The sequence below is a fragment of the Dermochelys coriacea genome, chromosome 16 (assembly GCF_009764565.3).
Source record: "Dermochelys coriacea isolate rDerCor1 chromosome 16, rDerCor1.pri.v4, whole genome shotgun sequence".
Classification (NCBI taxonomy): Eukaryota; Metazoa; Chordata; order Testudines; family Dermochelyidae; genus Dermochelys; species Dermochelys coriacea.
Genome location: NC_050083.1, coordinates 15,041,074 through 15,068,704, shown reverse-complemented (window position 1 = coordinate 15,068,704; position 27,631 = coordinate 15,041,074). Strand labels below are relative to the sequence as shown.

Sequence of the window (27,631 nt, the reverse complement as noted above, 5' to 3'; positions counted from 1 at the left end):
CAAAGGCTGCCGTGCATCAGACGTCTGTCTATCCCATGGCGCCCTGAGAAAGGAGCTAGGGGATCAGCAGCCTCAGCACAGAGAGCAGAAACGAAAGGGGCTGGGCACCGCCACACTCCGTGTTGGGAGAAGGGCAGGGTGGGGAAGCTGGCAATGGTGCTGCTCAGGCGGTGCCAGTCCTAGCAGCCTCCGAGAGGTTTTAACCCCCACGGCTTGACAGACGCCGCCCCCTCCAGCCACGTCTGCTGCAGTACAGTGGGGTAAGGGACGCTCCCCAGCGTGTCAGTGTTTGACTGATCAGAAACGGGAGCAGAGCCACGTGCACCCCATGTGTCACACTGCAAGGCAGGGTTGGCACATCCCACGCCCTGGCTCTGCTGGGATAAGTTGCGGGGAGAGGAGCTGAGCTCTGGTGAGATGCTTTGGGCAGCGATTGTTACCTTCCAAGCTGGACAACAGGGACTTTGCTTCAGAGACCACGGCCTTTCCACGAGAAACTGACAAGGCTGCCCGAGTCCGGGCAGCATCAACCCCCTTCCGCAGCTGCAGGGGAAGGAGAGGCAGGAGTGAGATCTAGGGGCGTGAGGGCATCTCATCTGGGGAGCCTTCCTGCTGATCCGACGATGCTATTCAGAGACTGCTTGGGTGGGTTTTCTAGGGGGAGGAGAGCAGGGGGCCACGACATGCTCTGGGCTGACTCCAGGGGACCCAGGCACTGCCTCTGCATCTGAGAGCCCTACAGGGCCCAGGGAAAAGAACTATGCCCAGCTTTAAATGTTCCGGCTCCCATTCCGCCGATGCCTGCCTAGGTGAACCCCCAGTGAGGGTTTTTTTTGAAGGGGGAGTGTCTCTGCCCTCCCTGCCCCTGTTCCTCGCCCCTGAGTGGGCCCAGCTGCTGCAGACAGTCCCCTCTGGCTGGTGGGGGAGGGGCAAGCACGGGTGCCGGGGCGGGCAGGCTCATCCAGTTCTCTGTGGCCAGAAGGACCGTAGCAGGAGACAGGGCCTAGAGAGAGGGTAGGGTGTGTGGGAGGGGAAGGGATGAGGGAAACTGAGGGCTCCTGTGGGGATGCAGAGGCCTCCGTCCCCCGGAAAGGACGAAGAATCTCACTCTCCCCATTCCTGTCTGTGCTGGTGGGTGCAGATGGATGCAGATGAATTATCACCCCCCAGCCTAAATCAGTGGCAGGCTCCGAGTTTGCCAGGAAAGTGGCTCCCCGGTTTCAGCCCCCGGCCACCTTTCCCTGCGACACTTGCCTGCTGAAACTGCTGAGCCCTCTGCAGCTCCGTGCGCGGCGTGGCCGTTATAGAGTCCCACGCATCCAGGACCAGGTGCTCTTTCACCTCCACCCCCTGCTCCAGATCCATCAGCTCCCGAGTCAGGGCTCCGGTCTGCACCACTAGGGAGCGCTGTGGGATCAGGCACCAAAACAGCTTGGTCAGAAAGCAGATGCTGTCGGGAGGGGGCAACTCCCATTGCTCCAAGCCCCCAGCATCAGAGAGGGAGGGAATGAGCTCAGAGGCAGTATCTAGTGGTCAGAGCGTAGAACAGTGAGTCAGGAGACCTGGGCTCTGTTCCTGGCTTAAAGTGGGGATAATATTCAGCCTCCCCAAAAGGCCCCTCGAGGCAGGGGAGATCTGAGCTGCTGCTGCACTCAACACTATTCTCAGGCTGGGAACTGCTCCCTTCCCTCCCCTGCCAGCCAGCACCTGTGGATGGAGAAAGGCCATGCTAGCCACACTACGATCACACCCATGGCCACACCAGAGGTGGCTCAGACTGTCCCCTGGCTGGCTCAGCACAAAGGCAGAGAGCTAAGCTGGCTGGTCTAGTGGGAAGTAGCTGGATGGAACCCAAGAGGCCTGGGTTCGATTCCCAGCTCAGCCACAGGTTCTCTGGATGATCTTAGGCAAGTGTCTTCATCTCTCCTGTGCCTCAACTCTCCCCCGCCTCACAGGGGTGTGAGAATACAATCCAGGCACAAGTGGGAGGTATCCAGATACCACAGTGAGGTGGGGGGACAAGTACTTAGACAGATGACTCGGCCATGGAGCCTGAATCTCCCTTCCACCCTAGAGGGGCCCTGCTGGGTTGGGACTGGGCACACTGCTGGGTGGGAGCCGTCTGAGTCTCCAGCATGACTCTCCAGCCCCGCAGTCGTTAGCATCTGCAAGCACTAAGGGCTGCCCACCAGCTCTGGGGCGTCGAGGTTCTTTGCCATGTCTGCATTCGCTTGGCGGATGGATGCAGAGGTTCTCTTGGCCTCAGCTGCCACCTCCAGCACGCTGGCAGCCAGCTCCTCCTGCGCCCGCTGGGTTTCCTGGCACCTAAACAGAAGGGGCACAAGACAAACCTGTGATCTCGCAGGAGGAAAGGGGCCCTGAGCCTGGACTCACTGCAGGAGCGTCTTCTGCTCGCAAAAGGACACAGTGAGCTGGCAGTTGGCCTGGCATGCAGGGCTCAGGGGACTGCTGGTGTGGGGGGGCCCCTCCAGCATGCTGGGTTTGAGCCTGGTCCAGACTGATCGTGATCTGGGAACCAGCACTACCCGATGGCACTTTGGTGGCTTGTGTGCAATGATTTTGCTGGGTCTCAGCCCAGGTGTCCACAGCACAAAACCACCACAACCAACCCCCTTGTTGGCAGGCTTGGCAAAGAGGCCAAGGACTGAATGGGCCATGCAGACAACTCCCCTCTTGCCTCTAGTGGGGGTCCCCCCAGCCAGCTGGGGTTGAGGCACATTGGCAGGGCATCGTGGGGAAGGGGGCTCCTGTGCCACACTGCCACACCGGCTCTCAGCTCCCATAGGCACCCTGCTGTTCTCATACCGGTCTTCCAGCTCTCTCTTGAGCCCCAGGCTAGCGCTGTCCTCCAAGATGCTCTGCAGGAGAGCATAGCTGGTGTTGGAAGCGAGCAGGGCTCTCCTGGCCACAGACTCCAGCTGTGCTGCTGCGTCCTGGTGACTGCAGAGACAACCCCCAACCCGAGAGATGCTATCAGAGGTGAGCCCTGAGGTTACGCCCCAGAAGCAGGGCGTAGATGGGATCTAAGCTCGTGCTGTCAGTCTGGACTAAGCTCTCTGTCTCAGGCAACAGAACTAGATCAAGTCGGATGGATCGCCACCATCCACCCGACGCCCGCAGCGGGAACGAAACGATTCCAGCCAGAATGCACGAGGCAGAATGGCATCCCGCTCCCAGCTCCAGAGCCGCACGGTGCCTGTTGGGCTCCTTACTCCAGTCGTTGGAGCTCAGAAGGCAGGCAGGTAGCGTGACCATCCCTCACCTGCACCTCTCGGCTCTAAAGAGGACACCGTGATCCAGAGCGTGCCGGTGTCACTGCACGGTCCGTGCACTTGGCTGGTTACTGAGAACTGTCCCTGCACGGGGTGCTTTAGAGCACACGGGGACAAGCTCAGGCACCTGTCCTGAGACCTTCTCTCTGCCTCAGGCACACATGGGTCAGCAGACCAGGGGGCATGAGGATGGTCAATGAGCGGCTCAGAGCAGGGGATCCACAAGAGGCCTGGCTTTAAGGATGGAGATTCAAGGAGGGGGGAGGGGGAGAGTTGCTTCCAAGAGTGAGGGGGAGCCTGAAAGGAGGCTGAGGCTGAGAGTGGGAGGAGGAGGAAGAGAGGGAACGACGGCAGAGAGACAGGCAGGGGCAGAGCCTTGGAAAGAAAACAAGGTGCACAGAGCAGGGAAGCAGGGACGGCTCCAGCTTTCTTGCCGCCCTGAGCGGCAAAGGGGAAAAAAAAAAAGAAGTTGGTTAAGCTGCCGCCAAAGTGCCGCTGAAGAGGAAGAGAGGGACTGCAGGGCCCACCGCTGAATTGGCGCTGGACGTGCCGCCCTGATGACGGACGGAGTGCTGCCCCTTTCTATTGCCCGCCCCAGGCACCTGCTTCCTTCGCTGGTGCCTGGAGTCGGCCCTGCAGGGATGCCAGCGAGAGGATTGTCAGAGTGAGGCGAACACGTATTGCACAGACTGTGGGAGATGTGCCTGTGTGCACACGCAGGCATACATGGGTGTGAATCTGTGTGTGCATCTATGTGCACGCATGTCCAAAGTGCGGTACCTGGCAGCCAGCGCCCGGGACTCCAGCGCGAGGTGACTCCAGTTGGTGGGCTGCTGGGAAATTTCATGAGGAATGACCTTAAAAAACAACAACAACATGAATGTGAAACCCCAGGGTTCAGCCCCCGGGACCCCTCTGCGGGGACAGCGCAGGGCTGGGCAGACTCCTTCCATGTCACATTCTGGGTGAGTCTCGCCGGATGGCTCTGAACGCGCCTTTCTAGGGCTCTCCCCAGCCTTTCCTGGTGGGAAGAACAACCCGCCTCACCCCCCAACTCTGCCACCAGAATCTCATGGGGGTGGCAGAGTCACTGAGCGGATTTCCCCTGGATTAGAAAGAGAGCAAAGGAAGAAATCTCATCCCGGAGGCATCGCACCTGGAGGGCTGCAAGGTTGAAAGGTCACCAAGGGATGTGGGGGGCGCTGTGCTTGCCTGTTGGTGCTGCTCCTTTACCTGGAGGAGCAGGTCACTGATTCAGGTCCTACTACTCCCTGCAAGCATGGCCCCTGCCGGGCCGGGGATGGGAAAGTAACAAGGGACCTTCCCTGGTGGGACAGCAGCACCAGCACCTAGCCCAGCTCAGAGCCATTTTGTGCCGCGGGAGAGGGATTGAGAGAAGCCCAGCTGGGCTTGAGCCAGGCACCATTGTCGCTAGCGTAGCTGCAGCCTGCTGGATCTCCCGCTGCGTGGACCGCAGCACGGCGCTGATTTCCGACAGGAGGACGCAGGTTTTCTCGTCGCCACCACTGGCGCAGCCCACGGTCCCACTGACGTTCCTCAGCCGACCCCACGTGGTGCCCACGGAGCCCTCCAGCTGGGCAACTTGCTCCAGGAACACCACCTTGGCATCTGCAAGCAGCACAGCGAGAGCGCACCTGCAGCCATCACTCCCTCCCTCGGGGGGCGGGGGGAGCCCTGTGTGATGCATTGCTGTCTCCTGCCCAGGGGAGGGGAGTGGTGCTCTGGCCCGTGCTCACACCTGTGTGTGTCTACATGGCAAGCAGGACGTCTTCCCCAGCCTAACAGGTTCCAGCGCGGGGGGGCTCTGATGATAGTTGGATTCCTCCACTACACCTAAGTCCACCCTCTTGAGCCCTCTTTAACAATTCCTCTCCCCAGGCAACACCCAAAGACCTGTAGCCATTAATCAAGTGCCTCTCTCCTCCCCGCACTGAGTCGTTGCTGAGCCCAGCTCTGCACATTTACCCTGCGGATCCCTCTACCCACCTCATCCTCTTCTCTGAGCCCCTCCAGTTTGTCAGTATCCACCTGGCAACGTGATGCTCACAGCTGCGGCACAGCCGTGGGGGACAAGATCTTTAAGGCCACTCAGGTGCAGGTTCCCAAGGCTCAGCACCCACAACTGTGGCCAAATTTCCAAGTGTGCTCCGCACCCAGCAGCCCCATCGTGACACCGGCAGATCGATTTCCAACAGAGGGCTCAGCCCTCAACATGCACCCAGTGCACCGAGCTCTTGTGCAAAGGTCCCACTGACTCCAGTGCCTGATGGGGAAGAGCGCTTTTCTCTGCTCAGGCCCCCGCTGTCTGGAGGAGCACTGGGATCCCCTCTGCCCACAAGGGAAGCGTGCCTCTGCACTGAGCGTCTAGCACTCACATTGCTCTCTAGCGACCCCCTCGGGCCACGTGAACGCATGGCAGAACCTGGCTCTGGAGGGAGCCCCGTCCATGTGGCTCTTACGCTGCCTTCATCCCCATGGCCCCGAGCACCGTGGAGAGTAACCGATGTGCACTGCTCCTCTCCCAGGACCCTCCCTGCCCTGACCCCAGGAGATGAGCCTCCCCTGCCTCTGCCCCTCCCTACCTGGCAGCTGGTCTCCTCGGGGCTCCTCTCCTAGCGCTGGGTAATGGGTCTGGGAGCTGCTGCAGTCTGGTTTCTCCAGCCACGCCTCCATCTGCTGCAGCTTGGCCTTCAGCTTGTCAGCCTGCAAGGGCAATGGGGTGTTTCAGAGAGGATGGCTTGTGAGGCAGCCTATAGGGCCAAGGCAGAGTGGTGTGTGGGCCGGGATAGGGTGGTGCTTTGGGCCAGGCTGAGTAGGACAGGGCAGCATATAGGCAAATATAGGGTAGGCGTATAGGGCCGGGGCAAGGTAGGGTAAAGGCCGTGGCCTGCAAAGCAATGGCACTTGGGAGGGGGTACAGCACATGGGGGTGGGGGAATGGCAGCGTGAGGGATGGGGCCGGGCCCATGAGAAAGAGGGAGCAAGTGCGGCTCTGTTAGTACGAAGAGCAGTCAGGGTGGGTCGGGGTGCACGGGGCGAAGGGGATTCTAGGCAGGCCTGTGCAGAGAAAGCAGGGGGCTCTGAGGCAGGGGAGGATCAGCACAGTCAAGGAGGCAGGGGAGGGGGTCAGATTCGTAATGGTCCAGGCCAGGAGGGTCCATTCTAGTCTGACCTGCTGCATACCACAGGCCATAGCGCTCCATCCAGACACCCGGTACTGACCCCTGAGGAGAGCGGGGTGCCCGACCTGCTACTAAAGGGCCTGGACAGGCAGGGGAACCAAAGCCGCGCTGGCCCTGGAGGAAGCCTGCAAGGAGGGAGCAGCTCCTGGCTCTGCAATCCCCTTGGCAGGGGGTGCGGCGGGAGGGAGAGTGGGCGCCGTACCTCATCCTTCACCAGGCTGTAGCAGACGGGACACTCCTGGCACAGAGACCGCTCTGGGGCGTAGAAGAAGTTCACCTCGCACTGATCGCACTTGTAGCCCACAAAGCCCCTCGTGCAGATGCACGTGCTGTTCTCGTGGCACTGGGGGGTGATGGCCCCCAGCGGGGAGCAGTTGCAGGCTGCACACAAGGGACAGCGGGGTCAGAAGACAGCAGCTGGTATGAGCCAGACCCCAGGTGTAGGTGACCCAAGGTAAGGAGGGGCGCTGAGTCCCTGGCAGGGTCCAAGTCCGTCCATGGACTGAAGCCATGACCAGTCAGCCCAGCGGCTAAGGCAGAGACCCTGATCTCCAGAATAATGCCAATGGGAAGGAGTAGCTCCACTGAATCCAGAGCAGTCACTCCAGATTTGCACTAGCGCAATCAAAATCAGAGCCTGGCCCACGGAAGAGAAAGCACGGCTGACTGCCCTTCTCTAGAGCCTCTTCTCCCAGCCTCTCCAAGGGCTCCAGACACGAGCCCTGGACGGCCTGGAGAAGCAGGCCAGACTCTGACCTCCATTGCACAGCGAGGGTCACGGGCGCACCAAGAGGTGCGGGACTTGCCGAGAGTCACACTGCAAATCCAGGACGAGTCTGGGAAGAGAACCCAGGAGCCGAGTCTTCCAGGCCCCTGCCCCGACCTAGAGACCCTGCTGCCCCCTTTGTGTTAGAAAGGAGGGAACTGAACTATTCAGTTAGTGGGCCGGGAGTGCTGTGAGGAGAGGGAATGGTCAGTGGACATGGCAAAACCCAGGCATGGCGGAGGCTGGTGCTGCAGAAAGTTTCACCACAGCAGCCCGCCCTCTGCCAGTCCTGGGTCCTCACAGTGGCCGAGGCTCAGCTGCACGAATACCATAAGCCATCAGTGATATGGGAGAGAAACGGAGTGACACGGCCTCTCTTGAGAAGCTGCTCCTCATTGCTGTTACCTCGGCAGCCCTTGACCGAGAATCCAAAGAAGCCAGGCTGGCATCGATCACACGACTGTCCTTCTACACCGGGCTGGCAGGGGCACTGCCCTGTGAGCGGGTGGCACTGGCTGTTCTGGGATCCCACCAGGTGACACTCACAGCTGGGACAAAGGCAAAGGAAGGTGGTGAGTGCAGACAAATCTTCGGCCCAGCCACCACCGGGCACCAAGGGCCCAGCCGGATGGGAACAGGCACAAGGTCAGTTGCAATGTGTGCCCAGCACCGTGTTAACACCTGGGTGCTGGGGGCATCCCCAGCCGCCACTAGGACAGAGCGAGTCCCAGGTGACATGTGCAGGGCCGGAGGGTGTTGGGAGCTTTGGTTCAAGATCAGAGCTCCCCACGCAGCGACTAGGTGATGTGAGGCTGAAGGCTGGGTCCGTTGACCCATGGGGAGGCTTTGCCATTGCCTTCAATGGGCGCCGGACCTCATGTTGTGGCTCTAGAATTATGGGGTGCTGGGACCTGGGCAGGGGTCTGGCTCCTGCAGCTGCACCATGCAGTAAATACAGAGTGCAGGGAGCCTTGCTTACTGGTCACCAGCCGCTGGGTCCTTCTCCTGTGGGGGGGTCCTCTGTGGTCCAGGGCAGTGATACTCAGAGACCATCTTCCCCAGTGCGCTGACAAGGGCTCCATCTCCACCTACCTCTTGCATCCAGTCCCTGGCTGCAGGTCATAATGTCCCGGCTGGCAGCGGCTGCAGTCTCGCCCGGTCACGTGAGGGAGGCAGGTGCACTGGCCAGTAAGGGGATCGCAGGCCTCCAGTCTCTGTGCCGAACCGACAGGGTTACACTCACAGGCTAGGGGGAGAAAACACTGGCTATTAACCTGGAGCAGGCAGACTCGAGCTGGGGACTGGGAATCAGGACACCTGGGTTCTATCCCCAGCTCTGCCCCTGACTTGCTGCATGACTTTTGGACAGTCCCTTCACCCACCTGTACCTCAGTTTCCCCACCGAGAAAACCAAGGAACACAAAAGGGGGCGGAAGGCTTCACACACTACTCCTTGGCCATCTCTTCGGGAAGCCGGGCCAGCCAGAGGGGCAAAGCGTTATAATCATAGAGCCCAAGGCAGGACTGGTCACACAGCCATGCAATTCCATTAACTCACCCCCCCACTCTAACCCCTCAACAGCACTGGCCATCCCCCCCTCCCCGCTAGCCCACACTCCATGCTTTACTGGTTTACCCTGGCACTACCACTGACCAAATCCAGCCCTGTAGTTGATGGGATGCAGATTCCTTTCCCCTCCACGGCAGCGGTGCCCATTTACGCCGGGGGTGAATGGGGCCCCATGCCCCCATGAAGTGGTATCTGATAAGCAGAAGGCCGCGTCCAGGGAAGGGGAAGCCCTAGAGGGCCAGGGGTGAGCAAGGGGATCTGTACTCACGGGCACACTTCCTGGAGGGTCTCCGAGCCAGAGCACTCCCGTAGAAGCCCTCCCTGCACTTTTCACAGTGCTCTCCTGACGTGTTGTACAGGCACCTCAGGCACTGGCCGGAGACGGGGTCACAGTTGCCCACGGCATTGGAGTCCACATTACCGTTGCACTGGCAGGGGCTGCAAGGGTGGGCCGGGCCGTTCCTCCCCAAGGGATCCCCGAAAAACCCATCGTCACAGAGCTCACAGCGTCTTCCTGGAGAGGGTGAGCAATGGGGGTGGAGGGATGGGACGACACAGTGTGTGGGGAGTCTGCCAGCGAACCCACCCTCCCCTCCCCATCCAGAACCATCCCCCCACCCCATCTCAGCACCTTACCTCTCTGCCCCCGGGGACAGTGGGTGCACACCAGCTCCCCGCTCTCCGGGATCGCCATGCAAGGTGACTGGCCGGGGCACGGGCATGGCTGGCAGTCATCAAAGTGCCCCACGAAGGGGTTGCCGTGAAAGCCAAGGGCACAGCGCTCGCAGGACAGGCCCTCGGTGTGATGGAGGCACTGGCAGTGCCCTGCAGGGGACAGAGCAGAAAGACCACCCACCCCAGGCTAGAGAGCCTGAAGCCAGGATGCCAAAAATCCAGGCCCCTGCCTGCGCCAGGGATCACCCCCTCATGCTCTTGGGATAAGGTCTGCTCGAAGCTACCCCAGTGTGACCCCACTGAGGACAGCAGGGGGTAGCACTGGGGTGGAGTCAGACATCACCCATTGCATGGGCTGAGTTGGATCCCCTGGTCCTAGAAAACCCCTGAAGCATTTTCCCCAGCCCGCCGCTGCAGTGGACAGATTGTGCATCCCGCCCTGTCCTCTCAACAAGCTGGTTTAGTTGGGATGGGCGAGGTCCCTCGGGGCGTGTCTACACTGCAATTCAAAACCCGCAGCTGGCCCGTGCTGGCTGATTCGGGCTAAGGGGCTGTTTCATTGCAGTGTAGATATTAGGGCTTGGGCTGGTGCCCAGATTCTAGGACCCTGCGAGGTGGGAGGGCCCCAGCCCAAGCCCAAATGTCTACCCCACAATTGAATGGCCCCTTAGCCTGAACCCTGCAAGGTTGAATCAGCTGATGCGGGCTAGACGCAGGTGTCTAATTGCAGCGTAGACATGCCTCCGTTCATCCCTTCCTCACCAATATACCACCTTAGTGCCCAGTCTCTGGCCATCCAGGCCACACACCAGTTTGGCAGTGAGCATGGCATTGCCTCTGCTCAAGCCCAGGGCTTGCCACAGCACCTGCTTCCCATGTCAGCCATGGGTGGGTGCCTTCTGCCTTCCGCTTGCTGAGCCACCCTCGGCTCTGACCTCAGCAGAAGATTTCTCTCACGTCCTAAAAGGTGAACCCCCCCAAACCAAGTTCTATTAGTCACCCCTGCGCTGGATCAATGTACCAGCCTCTCGGCCAGCCTGCCCCACCTGCCCCTCCCGCCACTGCATGCTCACTGCCTAGCCAAACTTCTGTAGTACTCCAGTGCTCCTTGCCTTGCCCCCTGTACCCTTCCAATGACTCTGGCTCCCGAGTGCCCAACCCACGGCCCATTCCTGCTCACCCAACTGTCCCTCCAGTCATCCCTAGGGGCAATAGCTAAGCTACAGTTGCAAACATTTACATTCAGGGATCCCTTTCAACTCCTGCTCCAGGTTCCACATTGGATTTATTCCTGGTGTCACCGTCCAGTCCACAGAGGACCAAATCCATTCCTGGAGCAAACCCCGAGACGTCAATGGAGCTGCAGCAGAGATGAATCAGGAGGAACCCCAGCAAAGTCAAACAGAGTTACACCCGGGGGAGAGAAGAGTCAGGCCTCAGCCCCAGGTTGGCGGAGTTGCTAGTTAGAATGCATCTGAGCCAAATTTCAACCCCCCCAGAGTATGGACCCAGGGTTTTCACTGGGCCCTTTGGAGAGACGGGGCCTACTGCAAAATTTCAATCACATCCAGGTTTGGATTTGATTGAATCAGCTCCCCACAACAATAGGGGTGTGCTTGTGTGTTTCCCTTTCTACATTTATGGGCCAAATCCTGCAGTCCTTGCTCAGGCAAGAAACACCGATTGGCTTCCATGGAATAAGGCCTGAGTAACACCAGCAGAATTTGAAAGAGACATGCCAGCCCAGCTCTCCCTGGGTGAGCTGGATCACTCGACTGTCAGGCTGGACGCCCAGTGAATTCTCAACATTAAAAATCTGTCTGAGTTTGAAATCATTGACGTGTTTCTCCAAGATGGCACAAGATGTGTCCAAACCCCCATGCACCGTCTGCGTCATGCAACACCCAAGGAACCGGTCCGGAACCCCACGGATGAGTGTAACTTCCTCGTGTGACCCAAACCAGTGAGTCACAGGTTGAGGAAGCAAGCAGGGGACATGGGGAAACTCTGAATCCCTCCCCCTTTGGCTGGAGCCCTTCTGTCTCCAGCAATCAGTCCAATTCACTGGAGAGAGAGCGAGCACAAAGAGTCTCATGATGATTTCGTCATGCAGTTGGAAAGATCAGATCATACTAGGCAAGCTAGCCTGTGGGAAAGGTTTCTGGGAAAATTTCCCAAGGGCATGGAGTTAGCTTAACACATGGGGGACATATGACAATGAGGGGGAAGAGGGTGCACTGAGGGGCCTGAGGGCCTCAGAGGTCCCTGGGAAGAGCACACATGGGGCAGTTTGGAGCGCAGCGGGCGAAGCTGTGAAATGGGTCGGACACGATGGGGAGAGAAGGAATTGAAAGAGAAACAGGGAGGGAGAGAGAAGGGTGGCAAATTAATGCAGGGATGCCTGTATGATGGATGGGCGGCTTGATTGTCAGAATGAAGGCCGAAAGATCAAAGGCGTGGAATTTCACCCAGGAATCATATTAAACTGGAGACTCCCAGACACTGCACTCCACAACAAAAGAGGTAGAGAAGTTGCAGAACATTGTAATATTTCTGTCTGGCAAGGCAGAGGAGCATGTTAAAAACTGCTCTTTAAAGTACTCTCTGTCCCAGCCATAAACAATTCCTCATTCATGCAACACAGATGTTACAGTGCCAGGGCCAGAACACCAGCAAGACGCGGGCGGTGTCCTGTTAGTAGTGACACTGGGCCCAGGGTTTCTTCAGTTAAGTAACAAGTAAATCATCATTTCCAAGTCCCTTTGATGGGACTATGTTGAACTGGGCTCCACTAGGGCCTGCCACGGCATTTGCCGGGGAATGTCGAGAGGAGGACTCATGGACAGACTGAGCTCTGTGTGACATGGACAGTATGTTATTGGGTAGCAGATATGCCAGGTGCCCATGTCTGAGCTGTACCTGACCAGAGGAGTACATCATGTACCGTGCCTGTCTAATTATACATGCTCAGGATGGCTCAGCTGTGTGTCACAGGCCCTATACTGCTAGTACCACTTTAGCTCATGGTCTGTGCTTTTTGGATCTGGGTGCTGTCCTTGCTGTCACCATAAAGCACCATGATGTTCACGATGTTACACACTGACAGCTGCGAGGTCACAGGTGGCCATGGAGTTATGTTATATTATTTCATACAATCAGATGGGCCTGATTCTGCCTTTCTCCCTGAGTAAAGCAGCCGCACTGCAGTCAATGAGACAACTTGATGAGCAAAATACTACTCAGTGTGAATCAGGACAGCACGGGAGTATCCCTGCAGCTCCTTTCACATCTGCATGCTGTGCAGAGCACACACTGTGACCCCTCTACTGCGACACAAGCTGGGGCTAAACGTGGCAGCTGAATCAACGGAGCACATTGGTGACAGTCGAGGGCAAGCAGTGAAGAACGAAGCCGTGTCCAATGGGAATGGCACGAGGAATCTGCAGACAGCAGATGTAGTCACCCCAGCTGAACTTTTGGTCTGGATACCGGGGTGCTCACGTGATGCCATGAGCCAGCAGATTTCCCCCATTGACAGAGAAACCCAGAGGCTTTCCCTGGAGGAGCAGCTCACAGCAGGGAGTCTCTGCCATTTGCCATTCATTTGAAGTTGGCAGCCTTTGCAGATCTGGTTTTGGTTACATCTATGCAGCACTACTCCATGTGTACCTGCTTGCTTCCCCCCCAGCCCAGAACCTCGAGAGATGTAGTATCAGACCTGTTCAGGTGCCTGTGATCTCATGCTCCTCTAGTGAGGAAACACAATTGCCTAGGACAGACCACACATAACCCACCCTACTTGGGTGGACAGCAGGATTTGAACCCTTGGGCCACAGAGCTGAAGGTAAGAGTCTCTCCCACTTGAGCTAAAGAACTAGGTCTTCTCCTGAGCTCCTACAGCAATCTTTTATATGGACCAGCCACTAGAGGGAGACAACCCCATCCCCACACACTCTCCTATGGTGGGTTACATACGAACATGTCTCCCTCTAGTAGCTGTAGCCTGCAGAGACGACAAGACCTAACCTAAGTTCCCTGTAAGCTGCGTGGCTGGGCAAGTATCAAGTGCTGCACAGTTCAGGTGTCCCTCCGCCCAGTGCCGTGTGCTGCTCCTGCCCTCTGCTTTGGAGCTGCTCCCGGAAGCCTCCTGCTTGCTGTGCAAAGCAGGGGGAGGGGAAAAGGGTGCTGATGTCAGGGTGTCCCCCTCACCCCGGCCCTGTACTCCATCTCCACAGAGCGCATGACAGGGGGCACATGACAGGGCTCAGGAGGGAGGGAGCTTGCTGGCAGCTCCTGTTGTGTCTGAACTTGCTGATCTACTTAAAAAGGCAGCATACTTAAAGGGGAGGTCAACTTACTTAAAGGGGCAATGTGCGTTTCTGTCTCTGTCACACGCACACTCTGTTCTTCACACTCACCTCCCAACACATACTTGTACGGTGGTTGTTGTTACTTCTGGATACTTCTTTCAAAGTGTGTTATTTTACTTTTTTGACGGGTCTATGCATTTCATAATTTTTATTTCTCTCTTACGCTTAAATTGAGTTCTTTGAATAGTGAGTTCTAAAATGCCTAACTTGTCCTGGCTGGAGTAATTATCCCTATAGTAACTTTTTAAAAATCCAGATTATATCTAGGTTTTTGGTTTCTACTGGTGGTGCACATCCACACATTACCTCGAAATGGTGCACATAACAAAATTCATTCTGCACATGGATGGAAAAAATTAGAGGGAACACTGGACCTAACAATGGGTGTGAAAATTTCACTGGTTACTGGTAGAGCATTTTGTGTATAAAACCCTGTAATAGTGTAGTTACATTGCAACTGCTGATCATGGTACATGCAGTCTATGTTCCACCTCCAGATAGCTTCTTCTCTTCACTTACCCTGTCTCCTTCACTAAAGCATGTTGCTTCTTCCCCTTCATATCCATCTTATCCTCACTGATAAATCCTTTGTCCATGTGCTCATCCACTTGCAACGCAAGTGTGGTAGCCTTCTCCTGCCTGGCTTCCTTACCTCTTACTTCTGCCACTCTAGTCTGCCCCCAACACCCTGCCAAGGTCATCTTCATCTCCTCAAGATCTGCCCTCCTCACCCTTCCTCCTTCAATCATTCCATTGGCCTCCTACCTCTTCATGCATTACATTCAAACTCCTCATCCAGGCCCCAGTAACGTTTCCACCAACACCTCTGCTTTTCCTTCCTACTTACATTCATAAAATGCCATGCACATCTGTGGTGGTAGATGCATGCATGATTATTATTACCATGAGGCAGTTATTTTTGTCTCTGAAATGACTGTGTTATGAAACCACCCCCCTGAAATTTACATGGCAATAACCTGAGATGCTGGGTACTGTAACTTCAAGTGTAATTCCCAACCTTCTTTGGAAATGATGCAGATTTATTATCTATTTACAGCCTAACTGCACAGTAATTATATGGATAAATGGAGGCTGTGAAATGAACTGACGCCATGAAGGTCTCTAGAAAAGGAAGGAGAGAGATCATGTGATGGTAAAAGCAAATCACTAACAGAGAGCAGGGCATCCAAACCTGTGTCAGGGTCACAGCTGCCGTGCTGGTTACAAGTACAGGGGATGCAGCTGGTGAAGGGCCCGCCCAATGGAATCTCTCTCTTGTAGCCCGGAGCGCAAGATTCGCAGAACTGCCCGGTGTACCCCTGTGGGCAGATGCACTCCTCCACCCACTGAGCAGGCAGGGAATGACCTGGGCGAGCAGAGGTGAGCTGGACCTCACTCAGGGAGACTCTACCTGTGGAAGGGAAAACCAGAAGTTACGATGGGCGAATATAACCCACGCAGAGACAGTGGACCCATCAATCCAGTCTCTCTAGCATCCCTTCCAGGATGGGCCGTCAAAAGGGATCAGAGCACTGTGCCCAACTCTAGAGCCTTCCATGTAAGGATCTCAAAGCATTTTACAAAATACTCTCAGGGCGCGATTTTCACACACGACTAGTGACTCTGGGTGCCTGATTTGAGATATCTTAGGCAAGATGTGTTTCAGAAAGTGCTGAGCACCTCTCCTCTGAAAACCAAGTCTCTTTAAGATATCTTAAGCGTGGCAGCCAAACAACTGAGGGATTGCAAATCACAAGGTAATTTGGAAAATCTTGCCCTTACTAACTAAGCCTTCTAACACCCCCACAATATGTAAAATTGAGAGAGGTCAGGGCGCCCACCACTGAAATGCAGCCACCTGAGAGGTGGAACACGGCTGTCGCTTTACAGCTCGGGCGATCCTGCCCAAGAGTTTAGGACGGGAAGTGAAAATGCCATGTTGAGTCTGAATCTGCGGAGGGAATTTTGGGAGGCAGAACGTAACTATTAAAGTTTGAATGCGGCCATGACACTAACTGCTAAAAAGAGTGCCATGGGATGGTCAGAAGGGCCATTGGATCATCCAGGATGACCACGAGCTGTGGGAACTATAAGCCGCAGGACTCTGCTTTATGTCTCATACACAGAAACAGTAACTCCAGCCGCACAATGCCCCTAGCATCAGACCACCTTGATTCAGAGAGAGGGACGCTGCTTATTGAATCCCTGAGACCACGAGGAATTCTCCCATCCGAGTAAAAAGTCTTGGGAAGGTCTCCCATCCAAGTAACCCCCTAACTCAACCCTGCTTAGTGTCAGATCACAGCCCACGCTGATCAGAGAACAGATTCCCACGGTGCCACCTGCCTCCCACAACTCAGAGGGAGACTCCATCTTCAGACTCAGGGCCAGAGGTGGAATGGGGCGGGTCTCTGAACCTCAAGACTTTGGCCAAAGAACACCCAGCCAGCAGCATTCAAAACAGTCAAAGAGGAACCCAGTGCAGCCTCCACCTGGTGACCATGATTATTAATCATTTATATGGCAGCAGCACCCACAGGCCCCAATCAGGATCAGGGCCCCATTGTGCCAGGTGCTGTACACACACAGCCCCCACCCCGGAGAGCTTACAAGCTAAATGTTCTTCCCTCCCCTCGAGCCTTTGACCTCCCTGTTGCATTGCAGGGCTACCCAATGCAGTGCCCAGCCCCAGAGCTCTCCTGTGTTCTTCACAGGAGGAAGCCCCCAGCCTGTGGTGCCATCAGGGAATCACTTACAAGGTGTGTCACTGCTGCCAGCCTTGATCCTGAGGGCAGTCAGATTGGAGAGCAGACGCTGGACGTTGAAGGATGACAGCGAGGGCTGCATCTCCTCCGCCTCGTGGAGCCTGTCGGAAACCAGCCCAGAAGGGAAGGGTGCGGCCTTGCTCCTTACAAGAGCTGCCCACACAAAGCCAATGGGTGCCATCTTGACCTGAGGGAGGGGGCAGCAGGCACGGGAAGGGCAGCAACGAGGCAGGTGAATGTTGGGCAGTCACTAGAGGGGGCACAGACAAAGGGGCCTGGCAAGTTTGCAGGAGGAAACCCTGCTCTGTTTGTGCATTCCCAGGCCATGGAGCAAGGCACTCTGGGTGACTCAGTGGGCCTGATTCTGATATGGCTTACGCTGATTTAACACTGGGGTAAGTGCACACTGACCTCAGCAGAATCAGTCCTGATTTGCACTGAGATCAGAACCAGGCCATGGGAATTAGCACTGCTGAAAGGTGCTGGCCTGACAGAATAGGTCCAGCACACGGAGCATTGGTACAAACTCTCCCCACGGTGCCCTGCCAGTGGGTCTCAAACCTGCCCAGAGAGGCCACGAAGATGAGAGGGGAATTCAGTCTCCATGGCCCATGCAGTCGTTGGCATCCCTGCTGGATTCAGCCAGCTGAGGTGGTGATTTTAGTGAGGGAGAGGCGTGTCTGCCGGGAAGCGAAGTCAGCCAGCCTGTACCTGAAGGTGACGTTGTGCTCTCCATGGTGGGGCTGGCTTTCACGGCTTGCTGGGGCGGCATAGCTCACAGACACCACAATGCCGTCTCCCTCTAAGACCAGCTGGACAGGAAATGGAGAGGATCTGCTCCCGTTCCACTCCGCTCGGAGGAGCAGGGAGAGGAGCTGCCCGTAGCTGAGGCGCTGGTCACACAGGAACTTCTCTGGGAGGTGAAAGGAAGAGAGCAGAGTCCATGAGACCCTCCCAGCCTCTGGGCCCAATCCTGCTCCCATGGATTTCAATGGCAGAACCAACCGGCCCAGACACAGGCCTGGCGCATATAATGGATCTTGGCTCATTTCACACATAGTTCTGGGTTTCCACTGCTGTTCTAATCTGCACTGAGATTAGCGCTCGATCAACATCAACATGCTTCCTAACAAGGGGGAATGTGAGTGTGAGAATGGCTTTAATGGCTTGGACGCTGATGGTTCAATTCCCTCTTAACCTTGTAACAATACTAACGGCATCATGTATTTATATAGCACCTGTCATGGCAAGGGCACCCAAAGCTCTTCACAAATAATAGTAATATTAATGCCTAGCTCTTAGGTAGCACCTTTCCTCAGTAGATATCAATGTCCTTTATAATGGAGGCCAATATCATTATCCCCATGTGACAGATGGGGAAACTGAGGCACAGAGCAGGGGAATTGAGTTGCCCAAGGTCACCCAGCAAACCAGTGACAGGGCTGGGAACTGAACCAATGTCTTCTGAGTCCAGAATCCTATCCACTAGCACCCACTGCCTCCTTTACATACAAAGGAAACACTTCACCTACCACTGAGATACAGCCACCTCTGGGGTGAAACACGGCAGCTGGTACGTTGTTTTAACTGTGGATTCTTAAACAACACACAGTGCAGGTTTTATTGCAGCCACGCAGTAACCACAGTTACAATGTAGCAGTACAGCTGGGCATTCCCATATAGAGTACCTGGTGCTATGAACTCGGCTGGTTCCTCTCCGTCCTGGTCTAGGTAGATCTCCCCATTGGCCCAACGCAGCCGTACTTCCTTGACACCTGGAGCTTCAGCTTTCCAGCCCTCAGGCCCTTGGCAACAAACGCACCCAGTCAGAGCATGCAGTGGGGCATGATGGGAAATATAACATGGAGCATGCAGTGGGTACCCCCTGCAGAATAGTCATCTATTTGATCTGGGCAGACGCGTCACAACAAGAGCACATTTGGAACTCTAGCCCTTATTTAGATTTTTAGGGGGCTGCATCTCAGGAATGTCTTGCCCAAATGACCCCCAAACTGGCCCATTAATACCAGCCAGCAGCCCCAGGAGGCAGAGCAAGTTTCAAGACAATCTGAGACAGCACACCAATTTTAGAGCACGAAAAGAATCATCCACTTCTGAACGGACAAGCTCTGCTCAACATGAACTATAAAAAAGCTGGTGCATGACTGGCTAACCGGGAGCTGAGCCCTTGAAAATCTATCCTGAAACGAGCAACCCAAATGTGGCTCGATTTCTGACCACAGAAAAACACATGGTCTAAAGCCTGGCTCTGTTTATGGAGCACATGACAGGGATGTGGTAATTGGTTACATATTTTTAATACCATCCGGATAAGCTTTCATCGGATGTTGTTCCACACCACCGGCTCTATGGCAGCCGTGCACAGGTCAGGTTACATTCATGGGCACGATAGCTGAGCTACCCACATGGGGAATACATGGGAATTTTTCCTCCACCAGGGCAGGAAGCCCACCCCCAGGGTGATGCTCAATGGTTGTATTATGTATGTTTCTTATGATGCTCAGCAGAGGGCAGAATGTCCTCACATATGCAGCACAGAGATGGGATTTATTAGTCTCTAGTACTCCTATTCTTTTTGCGGATACAGACTAACACGGCTGCTACTCTGAAGCCTTATAAGACATATCCCTGGCTGCAGGCCCAGTGGAGATGAAGTCCTGTTTTCATGGCCTGAGCAGTACCTTCCCTCCATCAAAGCTAGGGTCATGCAGGGGCCTTTCCCCAGTGGGAATAACCCACGCTATGCACAATGTTAGGCCAAGGTTGGGAGGAGGAGGTAGGGTGACCAGATAGCAAGTTTGAAAAATCGGGATGGGGGTGGGGGGGGGGCCAATGGCGCCTATATAAGAAACAGCCCAAAATATCAGGATTGTCCCTGTAAAACTGGACTTCTAGTCACCCTAGGAGGAGGAAGACGACATAGAAGTTCCAAAGTGTGAGCAGAACCCTTGCGCCAGCTGTTCACCCCTTACTAGGAGCCACGTTTGAGAGGCAGAGAGACTCCAGAGGGAGCCAGGGGAAACCTCCTCCCACATGTTCATCTATCCCCTCCCCAAGCCAACTGAGCTTTTTCACCAGACTCTGCTCCACAGTTTTTGGGGGAAAAGGCCATTCGAACCTTTCAAAGCAACCCCAGCCCCTGGCTGCTGCAGGATGGTTACAGCTTTCAGTAGCAACATCTGCCATTTATCCGGTACTTTACAGCCCATAGCAACTTACAGACTATATACCGGTATCTAGGGGCCACGGCATCCACCACTTCCATGAGCTGCTCTGGGGAGGAAGGTGGTAGTTATGTAATGGTCTCCCATAATGCCACGCAGCAGTTCTGGGCAGGAAGTGAAGGGGAATACTGGGTCTGGTTGAAATTGCAGGGGGAATTTATGGTGGCAAATTTAAATTCGGCTGGTATCAGTGATTTATTTGCAGAGTGAGGGGAGGCCAGAGGACCACCCCCTCCCCCAATGTAAGCCAGACCCTGACCCAAACTTTTTAAAAACCTCAGTGCAATGCTTAGCCTCCATCCCAGGGTCTCCCTCCTCCAGCCCTGCCTCCCCTTTCCCACTGAGCAGGCACTGGCACCGGCATTGGGTCTGGTACCTTGGCTGAAGTCAGAGCGGACATGGTGCACCTCGTAGTGGGCAGCTGTAGTGCACACAGTCGAGTGGCCATAGCAGAAGCAGCTGGTGCAGCCTGCGGGGTTGTGGGGCTGCAGATTGAATGAGCCAAGTTGGCATCTGGATGCAGGGAGACAAAACACAGCAGTGGTGCTGAATAGAGGATGGGGCAGGCATGGACGCTTGCAGTGGGGGAACTATAGCTACTCCCCTCCTGTCTGCTCCCCACAGCATGCAGTTGAGGAATAATGAGTGTGTGCATAGGCAGTAGGGAGGAAAGGAGGCAGAAGAAAGGGACTTCAAATCCCAACCTCTCCCAGCAAGAGTCGCTGGAGAGAAAACGCTGCAGGGGACACTCAAATACTGCATTCCCAGCCTCTCTCAGCCAGTGTGGGCCCCTGCAGCAAGCAGAACAGAGGCAGGAGGATTGCCAAGAATGGGAAAGGAGTGCTGGCTCAGGGGAATTAACCACTGCACTCCCAGCAGGAGGCACCATAGGGAGTGGGGTCAGAGTGCTGGCTGTGGGGAACTGGTGGCTGCTGCAGTCCTATCTTCTCCCACAGGTGGCACAGTAGGGAGTAGCGAGCTTGCAGTTCCTCCGGTCTCCACCCCAAATCTCATTGCTCTAGTGGGGGCCTCGCTCATGCCCACCCTGGAGGGAGAGACTGACCCGGCAGTGGCTGAGCTCACACTGGGCGCTCTGACACCTGAAAGGGGGGAGGGGAGGCTTTTTCCAGCCCTGCCCCGCCCTAGGCCAGTCCTCAGCACGGCCTGAGATGGTGCTTCACTCACCTGTTGCACAGATAGCCTTCCACTTTCTCCTTGCAGGAGCAGTGCCCCGAGTTGGGGTCACAGGTCCCCACGCTGCCGGCAGGGTCGCAGGCACAGGGTCTGCAGAGGCAAAAGCCAACAACATGAGACCAACTCTCCACTCACCCGTCTGTCAGTCTTTGGCCCTATCAGGTCAGGGCCAAGGCTGCGCTCAGGGGTGGGAAGTGGAGAGGGGCCAAGCTCCCCTGAAGTGCAGGGGAGCCAGTTCTCTCACCTGCAGCCCCCTTCGCTCAGGGAGTGGAACCCGGCTCGGCAGCGCTCGCACTTCCAGCCAGTCACGCTGGCCTTGCAGTCGCAGGCCCCCGAGCTGTCACACTGGAGCCGCAGGGAGCCTGCGAGGAACCAAACCAAGAGGAAGCAGTGAGAGAGGGGCTGGCAAGAGAAGGAGACCGCTCCCCTCACTCCCCCCTCCCCCACAAAGGGGAGCAAGGACTCTGCCTTGAGCACAGCACTATGGAACCTGGGGGAGGTGGATCGGGAAGGGGGGCACCTCCAGGAGACATGGGCTGAGGGAAGAGCATGCTGCAATAGGTGGCAAAGAGGGCAAGTCACAGAAAAGTAGAGTGTGTGTGGGACCTGACGGAGAGAGCAGGGCGTGGCGTGAGGGAGGGTGGGAGAGACGTTCCCCGGGATGGGACGTGGTTGAACATTTAAGGTTATGGTTTTTTTAAGAGGTCTTGAACCATTCACTGAGGATGCACCTTTGTCCCTTCCCCCTGGTTAACTGTGCCCACATTTCTGCCACGGTTAAGACAATTTCGCCCTCTCGCACCCTGGAGTGGGTGAGGGGCCTAGTCCACACTCGAAAAGTTTGGCTGGGATACTATACCAGCATAGCTTTCCAGTGCAGATGCACTTATAGGGCCAAAAAAGTGCTTTTGTAGGTGCAGCTTATACCGCTTCCCGGAGCAAAATGAGTTCTGTTGTATCTACACTAGGGCTTTTGCCAGCATAATTCTGTCGGTGGGAAAAAAAAAAAAAAAAAAAGTCACAGCCCTAACCAACATTGCTGTAACTATCTAGTATAGACCTGCCCTGAGACACAGGGCAAGCGCAGTGCCAGGGTCACGGCTTTGCCAGGTGGAGGTTGGGCAAGCTGATGGGACATGGCATCTCCGGCGCCAGGGCTCCCCGTTTCCTCCCCCCAGTACGTGTTACCACGTACCCGCTGTGTTGCAGTTGCATGGCTGGCAGGCCGTCTGCCCATCCCACCGGTAGTAGTTCTGCCGGCAGCGCTCACAGTGCGGCCCGTCGGTGTTATCCTGGCAGTTCAGGCAATGGCCGCCATGCCCCGTGCTCCGGTACAGCTCCCGGTCGTAGAAGCACTCGATCGATCGGCCACTGCAGTTGCACGCTGTGCCGGAGGGAGTGGGGGGGCGGGTAATAATGAGAACGTCACAGGGGCCAAAACAGACATGGAGATGGAGGGGCTTGGGTCTGAATTGCCACTGGGGGGTAGGGAGGGACTGAGCTGAGACAAACCCGTGGCACTTGGGACCTCCGCTCGGTTCCAGCCCAGGTCCCCTGGAGTGAACGGGTGATGTGTTACCTCACTGGACTGCTATTATTATTATTCTGTATTGTTTGTAATCTGGGAGCACCAGGAGCTGCTGTCATGGGTCAGGACCCCTTTGTGCTAGGGGTTAAGCACAGCACAAAGGTAGACCCTGTGCCAAAAGCCTATAATGGAAATGCAGGCCCCTTCCTGCTTCTGGGGTGCAGTTGGGGAATTCCCTGTGCAAGGCCACGCACATCTGCGCTAGACCTCAGAGTCCCCACAGTTTCTCCGTCAGCGTCCAGATGCTAAATGCACTGACAATCGTCCGTGTGTCTGTCTCTGACTGTAGGTAGCGCTCTTGCCTCTGAGTCAACCTTGTTATTTGCTGAGCAACACCTTGCGGCTAAGAGCAGTGCTACATACAGGAGATCAGACCCGTGCCCCGTGCCGTTTATAATCTTAATTGGATGGAAAACACAAAATATATGCCTGCCCTCAGAGAAGGGCTGATGTAACAGATGGGTGACCCCCTGGGTGCAGCATGGGCATCTCTTTCCACAGTGGCTGGAGCTGTCCTGCAAGAGGAAGGAGCTGTTCTCTTGCTGTGCCAGTGTGCAGGAGATTCCACTGCCCTTGGTCAGAACCAGGACCCTGAGCTGACTTCCCCCAGCATCAGACGTTAGCAGCTTTTGGCCACTGCCCATGAGGGCTGGATTCGAACTGGCAACTTACAGGAACAAGGCTCCCGGGACCCCAAGAAAAAATTATTTTCTGAATGGCAGAGTCAGCCTGCTGAGTGAGGAGTGGGGCCAGTCAGCTTCCTGAGAGCGCCTGCAGGGCCCCAAGACCTGGTACTCACGAAGACACTCGTTGGCGGACTGAGCAGTTCCTCGCGCCCATGGCCGGTCCTGGTAGAAAGCCTGGCATTGCTCGCAGTCCACCCCGGTGGTGTTGTGCTGGCAGAGGCAAACCAGCTGGCCCACTTCATTGGGGGCACATTCACTGGCATGGCCGTTGCACTTACACCTGCAAGGGAGCCAAGGGGCTGTCACCGTCAGGGTGCGGCTGAGCCTTGGGAGCGTTAATTAGAATGAACGTTGTGCTCAGCAGAGCCATTCCCTCCATAGGCAGGCCCAGCTTCCATGGACCGCAGGGAATCCATTGACTCCAATGATGGGCTCACCCCTGGATTTGGTCCAGTTTGTGGTGGTGCCAGGGTGTTATTTCAAGGAGGTGAAGCTACTCTAGAGCAGTGGTTCCAGACTGCTGTACCCCTTTCAGGAGTCTGATTTGTCTAGCATACCCCAGGTTTCACCTCACTTAAAAACTTGGACCACGGTAAGTGGATTGGGTTAGGTGGCACATAAGGACATCCAGCTGAACCAAGCTTAGCCCAGCCTCCCGTGGCTCAGCCGGGGCAGCTGTCTACAGTGCTCAAGGGCACTGGTTCTAGCCCAGCTAGGAGAAGACAGGCTGAGCTGGCAGGTCAAGTTCACTGTAGTGTCTAGCCAGCAGCTGGTGAGTGCACAGGGATGTGCCTGAGGGGGTGGCTGCTGGGCCGGTTTCAGGGCCCCCAGGAAAGCATCAGGGTATAGACAGAACAGACATCACCCAAACAGGAGGAGGAGGGAAAACAGCACAGGCTGGGCCCATTTCAAGGCCACCCATCTCCCTCCTGCAGATGCTCCCCAGCAGCACCAGCTGCAAGGTCATTTAGACTGAGGGTGGCCTGATCAGACACTAATGAGTTCCAGCTGTTTGAGACTGGAGCGTCATATGAAGTTGCTGTGTTCTCCTCTCCCAGCATCTCTACTCTGGAGCGTGGGGAGCAGCTCTCACTGGGCCACTGAGATGTTGACCCTGGGGATCCGATGGGAGCAGGGAGATACTGACAGTACAGCCTCGTTCCGGGCACCCGAGCAGGAAGAGCATGGAGGGCGCGAGGTGCCCTTCTCCGTGGGAGTGCTCATCTGCAGTACGCTCACTCGCAGGTACTGCAGGCCTTGCCCAGTTTGTCCTCCAGAAGCAGAGAACTCCACCAGGCTTTAGCAGGAGAAACCTGGGCCAGCAATGGTGGATCGAAAAAGAGGAACGACTCAGCTAAACCCTGCAGCAGTTCCAACTTTGTCCTCTCCTTCCTGTCAAGGCCAGCGACCCCAGGCCTGAGTGCCCAGGGCCAGCTGTCAGTACAAGCCAAACAAGCGGCCCCTTGCCATACGGCCCACCCTTCTTAGAGTGCACTTTGAACAGGCCAGGGTTTAACCCTTTGGACACTGAAGAGGAGGATATTGGTGCCCTGGGCCTTCTCCCTCAGTCCCACAGGAGCTCAGCCTCCCCACTCTGCAGTCAGCCATGGGCCTTTGCACCCCACTCATCTGATCTTGGCCACTGGCTGCTCTTCCCCGCACAGAGCCCTGCACCAGTTCCTTCCCACCCATGGCCTGACCCCCTGGGGAGACCTGTCTCGGCTGGTCTGAGGGAGCAACTGGGAACCATCAGGGGGCAGCTGAAGGAAAAGGAGAGAAAAGTGGGGGTTCTCCCGAGCATCCTGTCTGCTAACAGCTGGAGACCCCTCCTCTCACAGACCAGCCTCCCTCCCTGGCTCCAGTCTGCTTAGCCTCACCCATGCCCCAAAGCTCACAGACAGTCTGGATCCCAGGAGCCGAGGGCACAGCGCACCGAGTGGGCAGTCTCCCACAATCACAAGCCCAGTGCGCTGGCAGGAAGAAAGCTGGCCTCACTCCGGGGCAGGCGGGAGCCGGAGGGCTCTGCTAGCACTGCTGTTGTGTTTGGGTGAGTTGTGTGTTATGGCTGGTTCGCTAATCCCCCGAACAGGGCTTTGTTTGGAGCTCCCTCTGCGAAGGCATAGCATGGGAGCCAAGGGTTCATTTCTCCCACAATAGTTTTGACTGGCAGCCCGCACCGCAGCTCCATGATCCAACTGCTTGGGACGTGTAAATGCTCTATGCATTGAATACAAACTGTGCAACATATGCAAGCAGGACAAAGCCTGTTCCACACATGAGCAGCCTTCCACAGCCTGTTCCCCTGCCAGGTCCTGTTTGCTGGAGATCCATCTCCCTTGAGTCCCTGTCTGCTGCCTCATGAAGGTTCCTTTTCCATCTGATAACGAGAACATCCATGCAGCCCCAGCACCGGGGAGCTGAGACTGGGAACTTTGGGCAGAGAAAGAGCGACACACTTTCTAAATCCATGGAGATTCATGGGCCTGGAAGAGCTTTCTGGAGGGACTGAGAGGGAAGATGGCAAGTATAATCCTAGAAACATACACCTGGAAAGGACCTCGATAGATCATCTAGTTCAGTCCCTTGCAGAGGCAGGACTAAGTATTATTTAGATCATCCCAATAAGACAGGCGTTTGTCTAACTTGTTCTTAAAAACCCCCAGCGGTGGAGATTCCACAACCTCCCGAGGCAATTTGTTCCAGTGCTTAACTACCCTGACAGTCAGGAAGTTTTTCCTATTTCTAACCTAAATCTCCCTTGCTGCAATTTAAGCTTATTTCTTCTTGTCCAGTCCTCAGCAGATAAGGAGAACAATTTATTATCCCCTTTATGTACTTGAAGACTTATGTGTCCCTTCAGTCTTCTCTTCTCCAAACTAAACAAACCTAATTTTTTTTCCCAATCTTTCCTCATAGGTCAGGTTTTGTAGACCTTTTAATCATTTTTGTTGCTCTCCTCTGGACTGTCTCCAATTTGTCCACATCTTTCCTGAGGCACCTTGCCCAGAACTGGACACAGAAATCCAGCTGAGGCCTTATCAGGGCAGAGTAGAGCAGAAAAATGACTTCTTGCGTCAAGCTTGCTACGTTCCTGCTAATACAGCCCAGAACGATGTTCGCTTTTTTTGAAACAGTGTTACACTGTTGACTCCTATTTAGATTGTGAGCCACTATAACCCCCATGTGCAAAATAGGGACTGCGGTGCTTAAACTGGGGGAACTGGAGTGTAAGTGCCTCTCATCTGAGGATCTCAAAGGGCTTTAAGCCTCACATTCTCCCTTTGTACCCTCATCTCCATTTTACAAATGGGGAAACTGAGGAACAAGGAGATTAAATGGTTTGTCCCAATCACACAGTCTCAGAGCTGGGGGCAGAACCCAGGAGACCTGACTCCCCGTCCTATCCCTTAACCACAAGAACATCCTTCCTTTCACTTCTTCTCCCCATGCCCCACCCACGCCTTACCTGCCGCCAACCGAGAAGTCGGAGATGGCATAATAGTAGGACTGCAGCACCTTGGGATCCTTGAAGATGTCGTCCCCAAATGTGTTGAGTCGGTTCAAGGAGATGAGCAGGTCAGTGCCAGTCACCCACTCCTGAGGAGTTCAGGCCACAAGAGAGCGGCTGGTGAGTGGCCCAAGCAAACACATCACCCGGGGGGGGGGGGTCAGCAGCCCCTTTACAAGAAGGAGCAGAGGATGCAGCAGAACCACCACATCACCTTGAGGAACCACTATGTGTATAGCACTACATCCTCCCCTTAATTCATCGAACCCTCATGCTGCTTAGACACGCACATGCACATGCCAGAAATCGTGCAGTCCAGGTGTGGCATGAACTCGTCTTCTCTCCATCTGCACCATGTCCTCCCATGCCGAGGGAGGCCCTGAAATGTTCTCCCCATTTGGTTGGCAGCGGAGAGGGGCCCCAAGACCTGACACTGGATCCCAGTTTCAAAATAGCCAATGTTTTGGGAAGTTTGGGTCTGGGCTTGATTTGACCCATTGAGATGGAAGATGCTCAGATCCCACAGTGATAGGAGACCTAAAGAGTGATGGATAGATGAGATAAAATTTAGGATCCAAATGTCTTCAAAATGCAAGTGTGTTTGGACCTGGGATTTTGGTCCAGGTCCATTTTGGGTCACAGCTGGTAATGGCTAGCTTTTGAGTGGTTTATGGAGAACAACTTTCCTCCTTGCTCCTGGGAGAATGAGTGTGATAAGGACTTTGCTCTGTGTCTTCTCAGGGCACGCAGGCAGCAGGTACCAGTGGG

General features: G+C 55.6%; 1 protein-coding gene across 2 annotated transcripts in view; it reads right to left on the bottom strand.

The window, feature by feature from the left end:
- LAMC3 (laminin subunit gamma 3) overlaps nt 1-27,631 on the bottom strand; it is a 44,619-nt gene that overhangs the window by 6,045 nt on the left and 10,943 nt on the right. Inside the window, exons 3-24 of one of the 2 annotated variants that reach the window (XM_038374728.2) lie at nt 26,822-26,952; nt 23,469-23,635; nt 22,277-22,465; nt 21,326-21,443; nt 21,073-21,171; nt 20,264-20,400; nt 18,331-18,447; nt 17,354-17,555; nt 16,634-16,743; nt 15,070-15,288; nt 9,469-9,657; nt 9,101-9,346; nt 8,355-8,508; nt 7,668-7,810; nt 6,699-6,877; nt 5,897-6,017; nt 4,717-4,922; nt 4,074-4,150; nt 2,827-2,961; nt 2,190-2,325; nt 1,255-1,407; nt 441-543 (exon numbers count right to left, since the gene is read on the bottom strand). In XM_038374728.2, the coding sequence (XP_038230656.1) occupies nt 441-543; nt 1,255-1,407; nt 2,190-2,325; nt 2,827-2,961; nt 4,074-4,150; nt 4,717-4,922; nt 5,897-6,017; nt 6,699-6,877; nt 7,668-7,810; nt 8,355-8,508; nt 9,101-9,346; nt 9,469-9,657; nt 15,070-15,288; nt 16,634-16,743; nt 17,354-17,555; nt 18,331-18,447; nt 20,264-20,400; nt 21,073-21,171; nt 21,326-21,443; nt 22,277-22,465; nt 23,469-23,635; nt 26,822-26,952 (3,331 nt within the window). Of the gene's footprint in view, nt 1-440; nt 544-1,254; nt 1,527-2,189; nt 2,326-2,826; nt 2,962-4,073; nt 4,151-4,716; nt 4,923-5,896; nt 6,018-6,698; nt 6,878-7,667; nt 7,811-8,354; nt 8,509-9,100; nt 9,347-9,468; nt 9,658-15,069; nt 15,289-16,633; nt 16,744-17,353; nt 17,556-18,330; nt 18,448-20,263; nt 20,401-21,072; nt 21,172-21,325; nt 21,444-22,276; nt 22,466-23,468; nt 23,636-26,821; nt 26,953-27,631 lie in introns of those variants that run through there. The other variant, XM_043498791.1, reaches the window with a different exon arrangement.